This window comes from Protopterus annectens, chromosome 4.part1, assembly GCF_019279795.1.
Source record: "Protopterus annectens isolate FY-2018-M chromosome 4.part1, PAN1.0, whole genome shotgun sequence".
Classification (NCBI taxonomy): domain Eukaryota; kingdom Metazoa; phylum Chordata; order Ceratodontiformes; family Protopteridae; genus Protopterus; species Protopterus annectens.
The window spans coordinates 87,822,189-87,841,028 of NC_056734.1; the positions used below are offsets into that span (position 1 = coordinate 87,822,189).

The 18,840-nt window shown below is 38.4% G+C and overlaps 1 protein-coding gene across 1 annotated transcript in view; it reads left to right on the plus strand.

The window, feature by feature from the left end:
• The first annotated feature begins 283 nt into the window (after nt 1-283).
• The window catches only part of LOC122801177 (calsyntenin-2-like), an 843,582-nt gene continuing 825,025 nt past the window's right edge, over nt 284-18,840 (plus strand). The window contains exon 1 of the mRNA XM_044070740.1: nt 284-418. Within this exon, the coding sequence (XP_043926675.1) occupies nt 284-418 (135 nt within the window). The remainder of the gene's footprint in view (nt 419-18,840) is intronic.

An 18,840-nucleotide genomic window follows, 5' to 3' on the forward strand; every position in this document is an offset into this window, starting at 1 on the left:
TTCAGTAGTTTTATTTCTTATACTTAACATTTATTGCAGAAAAAATTAGATCACCAGGGTTAGGGACTGGCTGTTGTTGGGTTATAGACGTATGTGTAGCAGAATTATCGTTGTGTTCATTGTGATAGGTAGGTCCAGGATTAGTGAGAATACATTCTCCCAGAAGGATTTTAGTATATTGGGGAATTATGCATATTTGTTTTATGGAGAAGATTCTTGCACTTAATTTTGTTTTGGTTTAAGTTGAAGTGCAATTAATCGGGTCCATGTTCAGCTACCAAATATGAAAAACCATGAACCACCAAATAAAGAATTTAAAAGAGTGAAAGGGACAATTCTTAAACAATGGGAACATCGAAAAAAAATTCATCGAATTGCCATAGTTGCCCAACAACCAGGAAGTAACCCAATGCAAAAGGTAAGTGAAGGGAAACCTTTTCAGTTTTCCCTATTCTCCACTGTAGTGTGATCTTGGAGTTGGTATATATAGCTAGGGATTGTGAGGAGGTAGCCCCCACCTTGTCTGTTTGTGTGTGTGTGTGTTGTTGGCCATCTATAGAGATTCAGTGTTTTATTTTCGCTGTTGTACAGTTCAGGTTTTTTTAGCATTCGGTAGCTGAACATAGACCCAAATTAATAAGCCTATATTTGGAATAAAAGTGAGGGGCAGTATTAAAAAGGTTTGGTGCAATGTGTGGAGAGTGCAAAGAGGAAGTATGGATAGGTGGTTGGGAGATAGGACAGAGTTGGAGAGATGTTGCAATATGTTATTGAGTCACGGTAGGATGAAATATGGCACAGTAGGAGGGGAAGAATAGAGGATATGCTGAAAAGCAGCATAATTAAATACGGGAATTTGTGTTTTATAGATGTCAGGTACTGGGAATGTAGCAATGAAGAAGGAAACAAGAGGTTGCAAGACAGCAGGAGATTCAGTGATGGTGGGTTCTGAAAGCTGGAATAGGATAGGTAAGGAGAGGAGTATTTTCCATAAAAGAAAAGAAGTAGGTTGTTCTAGTATCTTCTCTAGAATGTAAGGAATAGAGGTGTATTATGGCTAGACTATAATGATGTTGTCAAAATAAGAAAAATGAAGGTTTATTACATAATATACATAAATATATATTTACTTTTCTTGACTAAAGTTGCCATCTGTGGGTCACATGAGCGTCAGGGAGAGTTGTACAGCAAGCATGCATCCCTACCTTATGTCTGTAAATGAATTAAACTTGTATAGTTTCACTGTTTAAATATGTGGTTCTAGCCAAGCTTCAGTAACTGCCATTATGTGAGTTTGCCAGAGCTTATCCCATACCACATTTTGTCCTGTTTCACTACATCTATTCCTTTGGCTGATTTGAGCTAATCTGTGACTGCTTTTGAGTACACAGCAGTATCAGTTTGAACAATCAAGAACACTCAGAAAAGGTAGTCTCGGATTTGAGTGAACATATCCCCAGTCTAGTAAAAAACAGAAGAAGCTTAAAGGAGAACTTCACCCAAAAGTCAAGTTTTTCTTTCCAAAAAGTGTTTTTTCTTCCCTGTAATACAAGACTAAACACTTCACATGGAGAAAAAACATAATTTAATAATTATCCATATTCATAAAGGATATGCACACCCCCAGACTAGTAGCCCAGCATAATGCATCTGAGATACTCCAGGTACAACTAACATTGAGTAAGATGGCGATTAAGTTGGTAGCCTGCTATAGGTCCCCAAAATGTCCCAAGACTCTCACTCCACATTTCTAAGCACCCTGGAAACTATTAGGGTCCAACCCAACACTCTCATACAAAGTGACTTCAACTACACGTCCATCAATTGGGAAAACTACTCGTGCACCAATTCACTGGTCCAACGCTTCCTAGAATTCATCAATTCCAATGCCCTAGACCAGCTCACTCTTACCTCCACTAGAGGAAGCAACATTCTTGACCTGGTTATTGCTAACATGGACAACCATTGCTCTACACCAATAGCCAATTCCTCCCTGGTTAGATCCAACCACAAATTAATCACCATGGAAATCCACATCTCACCCATATCCCCCCACACCCCCGCAAAGGTATCCACCATGAAAAACTTCTCCAAAGCTGACTTTGGACTCCTAAAAACAGAGGTAGCTAACTTTACAGCACCCATGCCAATGGAAAATAGATGCATGACTGCCAAATCATACAGTAGTGCACTGTACGAACACGTACATAAATGCATGGAACTACCCATACCCAATAGAACCAAAACGCTCTCCTCTAAAAAAAGGAAGCCAATCTGGTGGTCCCCTGCCATTAATAAACTCTACAAAAGAAGGAAGAAATTGTTGCAGGAAAAAGGTGAGGTCCCAAGACTGGAATAATTTCCTTACTTGCCTCAACAAAAAGTTGAGATCCCTCATCAAAACCTCCAAAGCCAGCTATGAAGGCAGAATTGCAGCAGACACTAAAAATAACCACAACGCCTTTTATAGTTATATCAAGAATCTCCACGGCAATACCTAGATTTGTTCTGAGTTACTGCACAATGGTACCTTCTATACTGCACCAACAGATATTGCCAACATACTAGCCGACAGATTCATTGCCAATTTTACCCTTCTCTCCCCCCAAAGGACCAATCTCAATACCGGAAGAATGCCTGGCACCCAGCATTACTGCAGCACAGGTTAAAGCTGCATTTCCCAAGGCCAAGAATACAGCTTCCATGAACCCGACAATATCCCTGGCTGTGTTTGTGTTCTACATGAATTACAAATTGAACTGGCACCACATCTGTGTGCCCTGTTCACTCACAGCCTCACCTCAGGCTTTGTCCCTATCAAATGGTGCACTGCTACAGTCATCCCTTTCCATAAAGGGGGAGCAACTACAGACCCTGGGAATTATCACCCCATTAACCTGATGAGTCTGATATTTAAAGCTATGGACCACATCATCATGGACTTGATTAACAAAAATATAGGAAATCTCCAAACTCTAGATGTCATGCAATTTTGTTTGTGAAAGGTAGATCATGCCTGCTCAACCTGATTCACTTCTTTGAGTCAGTCACCAGAGCTGTGGATGAAGGTAAGGCAGTTCATGCAGCCTACCGCGATCTGACCAAGGCCTTTGATACCATTCCTCACTCAGGAATTATTGATAAACTCACCAAACTAGGCATCAACCCCTATATCGTTAGGTGGGTTGCAAATTGGCTCACAGATAGAGCCCACAGTGTGAAAGTAGTGGACTCCAAATCAGACTACCAACCAGTAATGAGTGGAGTCCCACAGGGATCGGTCCTGGGTCCTCTCCTGTTTGGCATCTACTTCTCAGATGTCCAGGCCAACACGGAGGGACTCTGTCTGACCAAGCTCACAGATGACTGCAAGCTAGGAGCCATTATTAACTCCCCAAGTGATGCAGACATCCTACAGAAAGGCCTCACTGAGACCAATGGCTGGTGTTGAAACCATGGCCTTAAGCTTAATGCCAAAAAATGTGTCATCATCCCCTTTGAGGAAAAACTCAGATCCCACTAATTACCACATCTATGGGAGCCCACTGAACACTGAAGGCATTATAAGAGATCTGGGGACACAGGTTGACAGCAACCTCACCTTTGATCACCACATTGTCACCGTGGTCAGAAAGTCCTTCTATGTGGCACATCTCATTACCAAGGGTTTTGCATCCAGGAAGAAAGAGGTCATCATTTCTCTCTAGTCTTCCCTCATTAGACCAATCATACAGTATAATGCCCCATTTGACATGCACCTCACCAGACACCTGCAACAGCTGGAAAGGCCACAAAAGTACCTCACAAAGAGGATCCTAGGCCTTAAACACATGCCCTACATGGACAGACTCAAAAAACTCCAGCTATTCTGTCTGATATCGTCTACTAAGAGGCAATCTCTGCTTGACTTACAAAGCAATGTCTGACCCAGCTCTGTTAGAAATGCTACCTCTAAAGAAATCCCAGTCCCTATGCACCACATGTTCCAGAAACCTCAACCTCATTACCACAATCAACAGAACATGCTGGAGGGATAGGTTCATAACCCAGAGACTGCCCATGCTCTGGAACAGATTTCCCACACATGTCAAGCAGAGCACCTCACTGGCCCTCTTCAAGAGAAAGCTTGATGAGTGGATGGGAAATAGAAAGTTCACCCCAGGGATCACTCCAGTGGCTCTACTTGATAGAGGCACTGGGAAGTAACATTGGGCTGCACAGTGCCAGGACACTTCTATGGGCTAGACTTGTAAAGGCTCCAGGGCCATTAGCCTATTACACACCTATGCACCTATGAACCTATGTTTGCCTTTCTTTCCTGCCTCTATCTTATCTGTTACATCACAGCAGCTACTAAGAGTGGCATAGTAATTAAATTAGATCACTTAACCCAACAACAGAGCCATTAAGAAAACAATGACATTTAAATGTGCATTATCATTTATAGATTGCCAGCAGCACCCTGGAGTATAATAAGGTCCAACCTAGCACTCTCATATTGGGTGACTTCAACTACCCCTCCATTAACTGGGAAAACTACTCATGTACCAATACACTTGCCCAACATTTCCTGGAATTCATTAATTCCAATTCCCTTGACCAGCTTGTACTTACCTCCATTAGATGTAGAAACATCCTTGACCTGGTCATTACTAACATGGGTGAGCATTGCTCTACACCAATAGTCAACCCCTCCCTTGTTAAATCCGACCACAAACAAATCACCTTGGAAATCCACATCCCTACAACTCCCACCCCCCCCCCCCCCCACAAAGGCAACCACCATGAAAAACTTCTCCAAAGCTAACTTTGGGCTACTAAAAATAGAGGTGGCTAACTTCACAGCACCCATGCAAATGGAGATCAGTTGCATGACTGCCGAATCATACACCAATGCACTGTACAAACACGTACACAAATGCATGGATCTCACCATACCCAATAGAACCAAGACACTCTCCTCCAAAAAAATGAAGCCAATCTAGTGGTCCCCTGCCATAAACAAACTCTACAACAGAAGGAGGAAACTGATGCGGAATAAGGTAAAGTCCTAAGACTGGAAAAACTCCCTTATCAGTCTCAACAAAAAGTTGAGATCCCTCATCAAATCCTCTAAAGCTAGATATGAAAACAGAATTGCAGCAGATAGTAAAGGCAGCCACAAGGTCTTCTATAGTTATGTAAAGAATCTCCATGGCAATACACAGATTTGATCTGAGTTACTGCACAATGGTACTGCCTAAACCGAGCCAACAGATATTGCCAATATACTGGCAGACAGATTCAGTGCCAACTTTAACCCCCCCCCCAAGGAACCAGTTACAATACCAGTAGATTGCCAGGCACCCAGTATTACTGCTGCACAGGTTAAAACAGCACTGTCCAAGGCCAAGAATACAGCTTCTATGTGACCTGACAATATCCCTGGCTGTGTTCTACATGAACTACAGAGTGAACTGGCACCTCACCTGTGTGCCCTGATCAATCACAGCCTCATCTCAGGCTTTGTCCCTACCGAATGGCACACTGCTACAGTCATCCCTCTCCACAAAGGAGAAGGAACTACAGACCCTGGGAACTATCTCCCCATTAGCCTAATGAGTCTGATATGGAAAGGTATGGAACACATCATCATGGACCTAATAAACATAGGAACTCTCCAAACTCTGGATCCCACACAGTTTGGTTTTGTGAAGGGTAGATCATGCCTGCTCAACTGGGTCAACTTCTTTGAGTCAGTCACCAGAGCTGTGGATGAAGGCAAGGTGGTTCATACAGCCTACCTTGATCTGGCCAAGGCCTTTGACACCATTCCCCACTCAGGAATCACAGAAAAACTCACTAAGCTAGGCATCATCCCCTATATAACTAGGAGGGTTGCAAACTAGATGACAGGTACAACCCACAGTGTGAAAGTAGCTAACTCCAAGTCAGACTGCTGACCAGTCATTTGTGGAGTCCCACAGGGTTCAGTCCTGGATCCTCTGCTGTTTGGTATCTACTTCTCTGAAGTCCAGGCCAATACAAAGGGACTCTGGCTGACAAAGTTCACAGACAATTGCAAGTTGGAAGCTATTATTAACTCCCAGAGTGATGTTGACATCCTACAGAAAGGCCTGACTGAGACCAGTGACTGGTGCCAGAACCATGGTCTTAAGCACAATGCCAAAAAAGTGTTGTCATCCCCTTTGGAAAAAACCCAGTTCCCATGAATTACCACATCAATGGTAGTCCACTGAACACAGAAGGCGTTGAGATCTGGGAACACAGGTTGACAGATACCTCTTTTGACCACCACATTGCCCCTGTGGTCAGAAAGTCCTTCTATGTGGCACATGTCATTACTAAAGGTTTTGCATCCAGGAAGAAAGTGGTCATTCTCTCCCTCCACTCTTCCCTCATTAGGCCAATCATTGAGTACAATGCCCCATTTGGCATGCACCTCACCAGACACCTGCAACAACTGGAGAGGCCACAAAAGTACCTCACAAAGAGGATCCTAGGCCTTAAACCTTTGTCCTATATGGACAGACTAAAAAACTCCAACTATTCTCTGTCTGATATCGCCTACTTAGAGGTAATCTGTTCTTGACTTACAAAGCCATGTCTGACCCAGCTCTGTTAGAAATGCTACATCTAAAGAAATCCCAATCCCTCCTCACCACATGCTCCAGAGACCTCAACCTCATTGCCACAATCAACAGAACATGCTGGAGGGACAGTTTCATAACCCAGAGACTGCCCATGCTATGGAATAGATTTCCCATACATGTCAAGCAGAGCACCTCACTGGCCTTCTTCAAGAGAAACCTTGATGAGTGGATGGGAAATAAAAAATTCACCCCGGGGATCACTCGACAGAGGCACTGGGAACTAAGGTCGGGTGGCAAGATACCAGGGTAATCTTATGGGCTAGGCTTGTAAAGGCTCCAGGGCCATTAGCCTAGTACACACCCATGAACCTATGATCCTCAGATAAATAGTGTAGCCTGGAGTCTGAACAAAGGCAAGGTTTTCGAGCTTAGTTTTCAGATGCAAATGTCTTTTCCTTTAATAAAACTTGGTGCCACAAAGAAGACAAATGCGTTAATCTAGCTCTTCTTGCTTTCTGTCTGTAAACAATTTTTGCATTTTTTCTAGTGCAATTTCTGCAAAAGTGCATGTTTTTTCTGGAGTTGGGGAAAGAAGATTAACATCAAAGACTTTAATTCTTGCTGCAATATTTAAAACTGTGAATGCAGCACAAACCATCTCAACCCAAGTAACACTTATTAATCACAAGGGTCAGATTTCTCACACTTGAACACTGAACTACAGTTGTTACTTTGGAAAGAACAATGAACTCAGCTACATTTTCAGGCCTGTCATTCAAATATTCCTTAAAATGTTACAACAGAGATGGCCAATAATGAAAATCAAACAAAGAGAAATAATTAAAAATGGTGATTGACACTTGCAGTGAAAAGTCAGCAGTCACAGCAACGTTGTCAAGTGATGAGACAGAAAAGTAGTAACTCATCCCCTCATTATGTAGATTTTGTTCTGCTGCCCCTAACATGACATCAGGAAGGTGAAGCCATTGACTCCTAGACAAAATAATGTTAGCCACAGCAGCCTCCTTCATATCATTTTGGGGTACAATAACTTAGAAAATAACAGTAACCATTTACTTTGATACAGAGGCATTAGCAATGCAGAAAAGTTCTCAAAATTTTCTGAAAAACATTTTTTTTTCAATTTTTGGGTGCCCTTCTTGTTTAAATAATGATATAGAAAGGAGTGTTTGTTGAAATTCCAAGTACCATAATTATGATCTGTGGAATCGTGGCACTTCAAGAGTGAATGTGGAGAAAGAGCTATACATTCTAAGTCAAAGATTATGGTACTTCATGGTGACCCTACTCTGAGGTACAATCATTTTTTCTGTATGGGGCATGAACATCGATATTAGGGGAGCCCCACTGCAACAAATGAATTTCATAGTGTACCAGTGGCTTTCATCTTTCTGTATTATGTTGTTTAAATCGCTCTTTATTTCTCATTCAATTGAGACTTGCGACTTCAACTATCGCACTTGTGATAGGGAGCTGGTAGAAAAGTCAGGATTTCCCACAATCGTCTGCATCTTTTAAATATATAAGTCGCATATGTATATGGGGTAGCATATTACTTAGTACAAAGAAGACAACATATCTATATATGTATATATATATATATATATATATATATATATATATATATATATATGTATATATATATATATATATATATATATATATATATATATATATATATATATATATATATATATATATATAATATACAGATCCCAAATAGAAGCTGTAATTAACTTTTAATGCACAAAGCCTACTCCATGAAACAGAAAAGTGTGCTTTGTGTATTAAAAAGCTAACTACAGCTTCTATTTGGGAACTCTATATTTTTTGTGTTTATCGTATATACATGCATCCTATTTGTTCCTTTATTGATTGTGCATTGAGCTGCTATGTTTGTGAGCGTGTGTGTGTGTGTGTGTGTGTGTGTGTGTGTGTGTGTGTGTGTGTGTGTGTGTGTGTGTGTGTGTGTGTGTGTGTGTGTGTGTGTGTGTGTGTGTGTGTGTGTGTGTGTGTGTGTGTGTGTGTGTGTGTGTCTCTCTGTGTGTGTGTGTGTGTGTGTGTGTGTGTGTACATACAGAGAAATAATTGGGTTACAATGCTTTACATAGGACTGAACAAGCAGATTGCACAGACATGGCTATGAAGCACTGCCTTTTTATTTAATTTATTTATTTACTTATTTATTTGGGTTTTAAACTGGGATAGTCCATCTGAGCAAATGTCCCTTTTTAACTGGTCCTGGAAAAAAAATCTCGGTCTTACCCTCATCCATGGCCTTAGTGATCTTCTCAAAGTAGTCAACCAGACTGAGCAGGCAAGACCTACCCTTGATGAAGTTGAACTGGGCTGGTTAGAATGTCTGTAGATTTTCTATGTCACTGTTAATCAGCTCTATGATCATCCCTTCCATATCTTTCCATATGGGGCTATTCAGACTTATGAGTCAGTAGTTTCCTGGGTCAGCTGATGGTTCCCCCTTATACAGAGGGATGAGTTTTGCTGTCCTCCACTCTACTAGGACAATACCTGGCTGGAGGCTGTGGTTAACAGATTTGTTAAAAGGATATATGGTATGGACTTTTGATCATTTTCTGACCTGGTTGCAAGTCTGATACGGTGATACAAAATCATGCAACATCTACACATAAAGTATTAGAAAATGGAATTTAAAACCTTTGGAATTCTAATAAATTACTAAACTCTAATAAGTATTGCTTTCTCTATTTGTTTTAAAGGCTGATGTGATTTTTTTATCTAGTATCTGCTTTAGATCAGGAAAAATAACACAGTAGTATGATAAATAATGCATTTAATTTTAAAAGCCACATGATGAGTGTTAGTATACTAGTGCATTTATCCTACATGGCACATGTTTTGCCTTACCCAAAAAGGGTATAAAAAGTTGATTTTTAAAACACATTAGCACAGTGGTGTAAGAAAATTGATTATTTAATTTAGGATCCATTTTGCTAAGTGGTTTGCCTTGGATTTAAACCATGTAGGATAACTGCTCATAACTGTGTTGATAGCTGCAAACATAGCCTAAAAAGCATACAGTGGTTATTCTAAATCCTCATAAAATTTAACTTTATTTAAATTCAGACTGCACCAAAGCATTATGCTTTCAAGAGGTAACCCTTTAGAATGTCCAACTTGCATATCTCTCAACCACTTAGAGCAAGAAATCTGGACAAAGCCATAAAAAATTGGGGGACAAAGGCCTAAATATAGGGACAATTTTGAAATATTGCTCTTACAAATTTAGAAATTTGATAAAATAAAAGATTTTGCATTAGCGTGAATTTTCTGATGGATATAAAGTCTGAAACTCAAATGTCTGTTATTATTTTCTGAATAAATCCTCAACAATTAGCCAGTGACTTGACAGAAAACATAAATTTTATGAGGAACAGATAAAAAATATTTGGCAAAAATCTGGACATTTTGCAAAAATCTGGACAGTTGAGAGGTATGTATCCAACATAACAAATGTATAGTTCTAAAATTAAGTCAGGAGTCTAAAAATGAAAAGAATACATTTCACCAGTGTAACTTTATGTAAATGCATTCATGCTGAGTTTTTGAACCGAGATGCCAGTAAGACACTGCCCTAAATGTATTCCCATTTATTCACATTTAAGTTCATTCAGCTGTAATTTTCATGTGTAATGTGCAGGGATTCTGAGCACACTTTGGATCCTTTGAGAAACAGGGTGACTTAAGTAGGTGTCTTCCTTTACTGTAAAACTAAAACAATAATTTCAAGGGCACCATCTGTCAGTTAGTATTCCTTGAATCTCATACAAAATTTACACATGACACTGAAGTGTGATTTGAGCCTACTTTTTGTTTTAAGTTTAGTTATTGCATTGCCATTAAAAAAAACAACTTGGCTGCATTTTTGTTTCATGTAACAATTGTTTTAAGTTTACCATTTCTTGATCTTTGGTGCAGTATGCTCACAGGTGAAAGTTTCCTGTAGACAATCAATATGTATTGTTGTCTTAAGTGTCAATAACAGCTAAAATATAATTATTTTCAAATAACATTTTTCCATGTTATTTATCCTAGAATGACTGCTGTTTCACTTCAAGACCATATTAGGGCATTGTTTCCCCATAAGCATGTGAGTCCTTGTGAATCTATAGTCATTATTTGGAAATAGCCTTTGAACTGGTGAAACACATGTGAAAAGAAAATTACAGTTTGGGGTCCTCACCCTGTATCTTTTAAAATGTTCCCTCAAACTGCATCCAATAACTGGTATAGAGGAGTGCTTTTATACAAAATATGCATTAGAAAAACACTATTTTATTTTGATCTCCACCATCACTTCAGAGGTGTGTATCAGTATACTTTAGGAAGTCAGATTAGACACGCTTGTCAAAATCTAAATGTGGAAACTATGGCTTCAGACCACTAAAAGCACAATCAATGCAGTCTCAGTGCACAACAGGTCTCCTTTGATGTTTGATAGGCCAGCATGCTGTGGGTTCTCTTCCCACTGCAGGTGATTGGATTATTAACACTGCAGTATAGCATTAGGGAGATGCTGAACTCTTGATTGGGTCACCCTTTGAATGAGATTTTAAACTGAGGTCCCATCTGCTTGAATTGGTTGTAACTGAAGTGGATGCAAAATATCTCTCAGCACCTAACAAAAGGGGGTTCTTTATTGATTATAACACTATTTACTTTATATACAATATATACATTGTATACATTATTTACAATTGATTACATCTGACATTGCAACACCATATAACTTTTGTATATTTCAACGATTCCCCCACACTCTATCAGTTTCTTTCACTTTCTTTGTTTTTTTTTTGTTTTTTTTACCATAATACCCATATTCTATCATATTCATATCTTTCACAGTTTTAAAATTATCCATTAATTTCACATAATTTTCCCCACAATTCTCTTACTCTCATGCAATTCAAGAAAACATGTTCCATCGTCTCAACTTCTCCACAATAGTTACATAACCTTTCTTGAATCCTTTTATAGGGCGTATTTGCTTTAACAGGCAGTTTACTTACCATCAGCCTCCACATAAAATCTTTACATTCATATACTTTTCTGCTCCATATAAGCCTTGTTTAAATTGCATTTTTTTTCATTATTAAAGTTTTTACAAACCTAAATATAATAGCTTTCCCTCATTACATTTTCATACCACTCGTTTCTGTTCTTTTCTACGTTTCCTATTCATTTCTATAATAATATATTGATATTCTTTAATCTCATTATTTATGTTATTCTTCCATTTTTCCCATATCTTAAACTTTCCCAAACATCTTTATACTTTCTTTTCAGGATATCATTTACTACACTCCTATTTTCTACTTTTAATCACCACAACACTTTATACAAATTCAGCAAAGCTACATGGAGTATAGGATTTATTAACCTTAGTCCTCTTTCTTCTTCCTGAACATACAGAATTCCTCTCCTCACAGGATTTAGTCTTGAACCCCATATAAATGAAGGTATAATCAATAACAATTCTATTTCATAATTAGATGGGATGACATATACACTTGCCAAATAGGCAATCTTACCTAACAGAATAGAGTTTATTAATTATACCTTTTTCTTATATAATAATCTATATGATCTCTGAAATATACATATCACTTTCAACTTTTGTATCAGTCTCTCCCATTGTGTTTCATTCTTCATGTTAACCCCAAATGTTATTCCTAGAATATCTACCTGTTCATCATTAAAGTGAATACCGTCTAATTCAGCCATAAATCCAGTCCCTTTACTTTTATCCTTATTAATGCTTATACCAAGCATACTTAAGTATGTATTTAATTTCCTAATTCCTTGTTCCATCCATTTTTTATTCTTAATTATTAAAACTATATTGTCTGCATAAGTAAGAATAACTGGAATATATATTCCCTCTGTTATCCTATACCTTGCCATTTTCAACTCTCTCTTCATTGCATTTGCAATCACATTCATAAATAATGCAAATAAGATACTGCTTGCTGGAGAAGCTTGTCTTTTGTAGGTTCATAGGTTGGTACTGGGCTATCTGCCCGAAGGCATATATTAGCCCAGCCACGTTGTGCGGTATTCACCGCCCCATTAATAGTTCCCTAGACCTTTGTACCAGCAGGTAGTACCCTTGGCCCCTATCTAGTAGTGCTGTTGGTGTGATCCCCGGTGTGAACTTCCTGTTACCCATCCACTCATCGGGGTTCCTCTTGAAGAGCGATAGTGAGGGGCTCTGCCTTATGTAGATCGGGACCCTGTTCCATAGTAAGGGAAGTCTCTGCGAAGGGAATCTATCCCTCCAGCATGTTCTATTCATTGTTGTGTTGAGGTTTATATCCAAAGAGTGTGTAGCTCGAGTAGATTTGGTTTTGCTAAAATGGAGCATGTTCAACAATTCTGGGTTGGACATGGCTCTGTATGTTAGACAGAGATCGCCTCTGAGAAAGAGGTATGCAACAGAGAACAGTCTTAGCTTTTTCAATTGTGCTGCATAGGGCAACTGTTTGAGGCCAGTAATCCTCTTGGTTAGGTACCTCTGTGGTCTCTCCAGCTGTTGGAGATGTCTAGCCAGGTACATTCCAATTGGTGCATTGTACTCAATAATGGGTCTGATGAGGGAAGAGTAGAGGGGCACCATTACATCCTTAGATCTTGATGCGAACCCTTTCGTGATCAGATGGGTCACATAGAAGGATTTTCTAACCACTTTGGCAACATGGTTATCAAAGGAAAGCTGACTATCTGCTTGGGTCCCTAGATCCCTTATTTCTTCTTCAGATTTCAGGGGATTACCTCCTATGTTGTAGTTTGCGGGTATCCAAAGGGGATTACTACGCATTTTTTTGCATTTAGCTTGAGACCATGGCTTTGACACCATGCATCAGTCTCATTTAGGCCCTTCTGGAGGATCTCCATGTTGGCCAGAGACTCTATTATAGCACCCAGTTTGCAGTCGTCCACAAACTTAGTCAGCCACAGCCCTTCTGTGCTTGCCTGTACTTCTGAGAAGTATATGCCAAACAGGAGGGGCCCCAGGACAGAGCCCTGAGGCACACCACTCGTTACTGGTATGGATTCTGACATAGATCCCACTACTCTTACTTTATGGGATCTGTCTGAAAGCCAGTTTGCAATCCATCTTGTGATGTAAGGGTTTATGCCCAGGCTGGTGAGCTTATCAATAATACCTGAATGGGGAATGGTGTCAAATGCTTTAGCAAAGTCAAGGTAAGCCGTGTGTACCTCCTTTCCCTTATCTATAGCCTGAGTAACTATCTCAAAGAAATCCACCAGGTTCAGGAGGCATGATCTGCCCTTGACAAAGCCAAACTGTGTGGGGTCCAGCGACTGGAGGTTCCCAATCTCTCCATTTATGAGTTCCATAATGATTCACTCCATAGCCTTACAGATCAGACTGGTTAGGCATATTGGTCGGTAGTTCCCAGTGTCAGTTGTGGCCCCACCCTTGTGTAGCAGGACCACCGTTGCCGTGTGCCATTCTATGGGCACATATCCTGTGGAGAGGCTGAAACTGAACAGGGTATTAAGATGCGGGGTTAATTCCTTTTGGAGCTCGCATATGACACAGCCTGGGACACCATCTGGTCCCATGGAGGCAATATTTTTAGCTTTAGATAGAGCCTTGTTAACCAACGTATCAGTAATAATTGGACTTACACAATCCCTTGGAATGGTAATAGGCCCTGTAGGTGGTGGTGGGGGGGGATTTGCACTGACCCTGTCAGCCAAGATGTTGGCAATGTCAGATGTCAATGTTTTCCCACACTCTATTCTATTTCTTTGCTTAACCATCCATTTAAGATTATTTTAATAATATTCTCATATACTGATCTTATAACTTTTATTATTTTATCACTTACATTATCATCCCTTAATATAGTCCACAGTTCCTCATATTGTATTTTATCAAATGCTTTATTCACATTCTCCAACCAATACTTTAGTTTTCATTTTTTATTTATGATGTCATCTATTACCTCTCTTAATATCCACAGTAAATCCTGTCTTCCTTTCATTTTTTTCCCCAAAAATCATAGGCTCCATCAATCTATCCACACCTTTCCCTAATTTTCCCTATTATTTACATAAATATTGTATAATCTGTATTGTTTAATACTATTGATTTCCAATTCCTAATATTTTCCTTCTTCCCCTTCTTCCATATAAATTTCATGGCCCCCATACATACCTCTTTTTTATTTATCCTTTTTTTATAATCATTCATTCAATACTTCTACAAAATATACGTTTTGCCATTCTTTCATGTTATAAAACTACAATACTCAATTCCATCTATTCCTGTAGCTTTCTCCATATCTAGATCTTTTAATATTTCATTGAGCTCTCCTATACTTACATTTTTCCATAATCTCATTCTCTTCTTTACTTATTTGCCTCTCTTTTGTCTGTCTTCTTAAATATATTTTTATATACTACTCTATTACTTTAAATACTTTTTCTCATGTATTCACTTTTTCTCCTTCATTATTTTCCAATTTTCTTATCACCATCTCATTTTTTTTCACCATTTTACTCAAACACAGAGCCACTTATTCTTTCCCTTGTAAAAAGTACCTTTGCTTATATAACATTTTTAATCATCTTTTGGTTCATTTCATATATTTTCTTCTCCCTTCCATAAAAATGTGTATAATTTCCTAATATTTCTGTAAATACTCTCTGACTTGAAAACCTATATTTTTGCTTTTCTTTCTCTCTTTTTATTATTTGACATTTAAAAAAATACTTTTTATATATTTTGTTTACATTTAACCACCAATCAGTCCAATTTTCATAAAATATTCTCATTTCTTCATGATCTTTCCATAATCGATCAGTTTCCTTTCATTCCTCCTTTTCCTCCTCACCCACATCTTTTGATACCTTTACCTGTCCTTATATATTGATCCTTTTCCTTTGCTTCTACCCATATAGCCAAATGGTCTGAGAAACCTGTTTCCTTTGTTCCTTCTTTTATAGTTTTTAAAGTATCAGATATTATAAAATAATGAATCTCTGTTTTAATCTCTTTACATTTCCCATCCTATCAAGCAATAACACTATCATTACTGCTGGGAGTCATAATAGACTATCAGCTTAAATTTGATCTCAAAGTCACTAATTCTATCAAAAAGACTCACCAGAAACTTGGACTCCTTTATCGCAACAAGAGACATTTAACCAACACAGCCATAATAACTCTCTCCCATGCATTTTTTCTTCCCACCCTTCTTTATAGCTGCCAATTATTCACAAACCTTAACACCACACTCATTATAAAACTTGAAACTACCTATAATAAGGTGGCCAGATTCGCTGCAAACCAAACCTACATATCACACCATTGCTTATCCCTTAAACAATTGGACTGCATCGAATTTCCACATTTGCTCCTACTACATCAACTACAAATTATCCACTCCATCCTCTATCTACCATCTTTCTGTCCTAGCCTTCTATCTATTATATCTAAATTTTCCCCAACCAGGAAACTGCGTAGCTCAGACCAAGACTTCCTACGGATTTATAAATCCAAAACCAAAGGATGGTTACTCTATAACTATAACCCTACTGCAACTTGGAACCAACTACCCCAAGAAACTAGGTCCCTTGACCATACCAAGCATTTCAAGCTAGCCACTCGGAGATACCTAACAAACAAATGGTCCTGCCACTGTAGTCATCCTCCCTGAAACTACCCTACCCCAACTTTTAATACCTCCCCCTCCATCAGTCCTCTCATTCTTATTAACCTGTTCTCCCACTATATCCTTCCCTTCTATTCCTTCTCCCTCATTTTCCTCTCCTGCTCTGTCTGTCATAATAAACTTCTACCCTGCTTTCTCACTGTTTAACCACTTCATCCCCATGATTTTCCTTTTGTACTTAGACTGTATATAACCAAACAGGAATTATGAATGCATTATTCCTTTAATGACATTGTACCCGAGTGTTTCCTGCATGATTTATTGTAAATCTTATCTTGTTAACTGTTTGTTTAGTTGCAAATGATAATTTCTTAACTGTTTGTATGTAAAATTCAAAAAACTCACTGTGGAGCTTTTCTCCCCGGGTCGTTACTGAAAATGAGCCAAACGCTCAGCTGGACTAACCTGGTTAGCAAATGTAAACTAAATAAATAAATAAATGATAAATAAGTCCAATGTATATTATCCCATATGTAAAGCTTTTCACTTTTCATTATTTGATATACTGCCTTAACATCATTCCCTTCTTTCTTTCTTTCTTTTCCTTAAACCACAATTAAAATCTCCTACCAATATTATTTCCATATTCACTCCTACATAATTTAAGATTTTTTAAACATTTCCTTTCTTCCTTAGTGACATATGCATATATTGCAATGATTCTATACACCTCTTCCTTCTATCTTGTATCTAACACAGTTATTGTACCTAACTAAACTAAAGTATAATCTAGGACATTAACTATTTCATAACATAACACAGCAATCCCTGGACATGTATCTTTTCCCATATTCCATACAATCCTCCCAGGCCATATGCTTTCCATCTGCTTCCTTTCTTCTTCCGTCAAGATCCTCGCAGCTACTAGAATAATTACATGCCTATCAAGTAACATACACCATTCTACGACATCTACCCATCTGTTAATATTTTTTATACTATTAATGTGTATTGATAATATTCTCAGGTTCTTCTAAATTTATTATATTTTCCATTTTACCCATTGCCTTTTTTATTTTCTTTCATAACCACACTTTTAAATTTCCCTTCCTATCTTTCAACCTTCTCCCTATTGAACTTTTTTACCTCTTACTATTTTCCATCTACTGTCTTCCTCTTCATTTGTTTCCAGTACCGATTCCTCACCTTCATTTTCATTTTCTTTATACATCATGTTTTTATTTTCCTCTTGCACAATATTTTGTTTTTCATGTTCATGCTCTACATTGTTTTTTATATCATGTACATGCTCTTGTATCTGCTGTTTTTGCTCAACATTTAAGTGTTCATCACAATTAGTTGAATCATGCCCTGTTTTCCAACATTTTTTACACATGAAATCACATTCTTTGCCTCATGTCCCACTTTCACACAAACAAAACATCATTTTTTTATCACAATTACTTATTAAATAGTCATTCTTTCCACAAAAAAGCAAGGTTTGGCTGTCCCTTACAGTATATCATACATAACCTCAGTTTCCTTCAACAATTATTATAGTCGGAATATGCATAATATTATCATTTTCCATCTTTAAAATTATCCCACAATCCCAACCCCCAGTCCATAAACCTCTATTATCATATATTTTCATAATGTCCAACACTTCTTTACAAATGGCTTTCTCAACAGTCTTTCAATGCTTCCTTATCCACTTCAGTTTGAAAATGTACAGCAATTCATTTTTAGCCGTTCTATTAAAAGTCTTTACCACATAATAGCTCCATGGAGTACAGTTTTTCTTTTTTTCAAATTTCTCTAAAAAACATTCCATATATTGTCCAGTCAAAAATATAATGTCACAATAAGTCTCTCCATTAAAATGAATAAAAACTCTTACCTTATTGGGTAATATTTCCAAGGGTGCAATAACTGTGTCCCATACCTTATATCTTTTGAGTTATTTTTCTTTCTTACTGCTAAGCCATAGAAACTTCTTCTTCATGACCTCTCATCCTCTCTCTCCCTCTCTTATATGCTTCTTGCCTTCTTTCACCATCTATGCGTATGATTTTCTTTCTTCTGTAATTTCTCTCACCTCCTCTTCCTGAATCGTGTTCATAATGGCACTCCATGACACCACCACTTCACTTGCCAGTTCACTCTGCATAATCATTTTTTTTTAAGATAAACATTCTACAACCCTACCAATTGGAAGGCTGTCACTATACACTATGACTTTGACCCAGAAAACAGATCTTTTTGAAACAGGTACTCAGAATCCTGTGAAGGTTTGATTACCTTCACATCACCGTTCTCCTTCACTCCAACAATCTCCTACTCCAGCAACAACTCAACCGATCCTTCAGCCACAATCTCATTATTTGAACAACAGCTCTCTGACTCTGGTCTCTTCTGCACAAACTCCTATTCTTTTTTCTGCTGACCATCACTCATTCACACTGCCTCCATCTTCTTCCGTTTTGTCTGAGCCACCTTCATTCCCGGAATGGAATTCAGGAGTGTAGCAGCAGAACAAT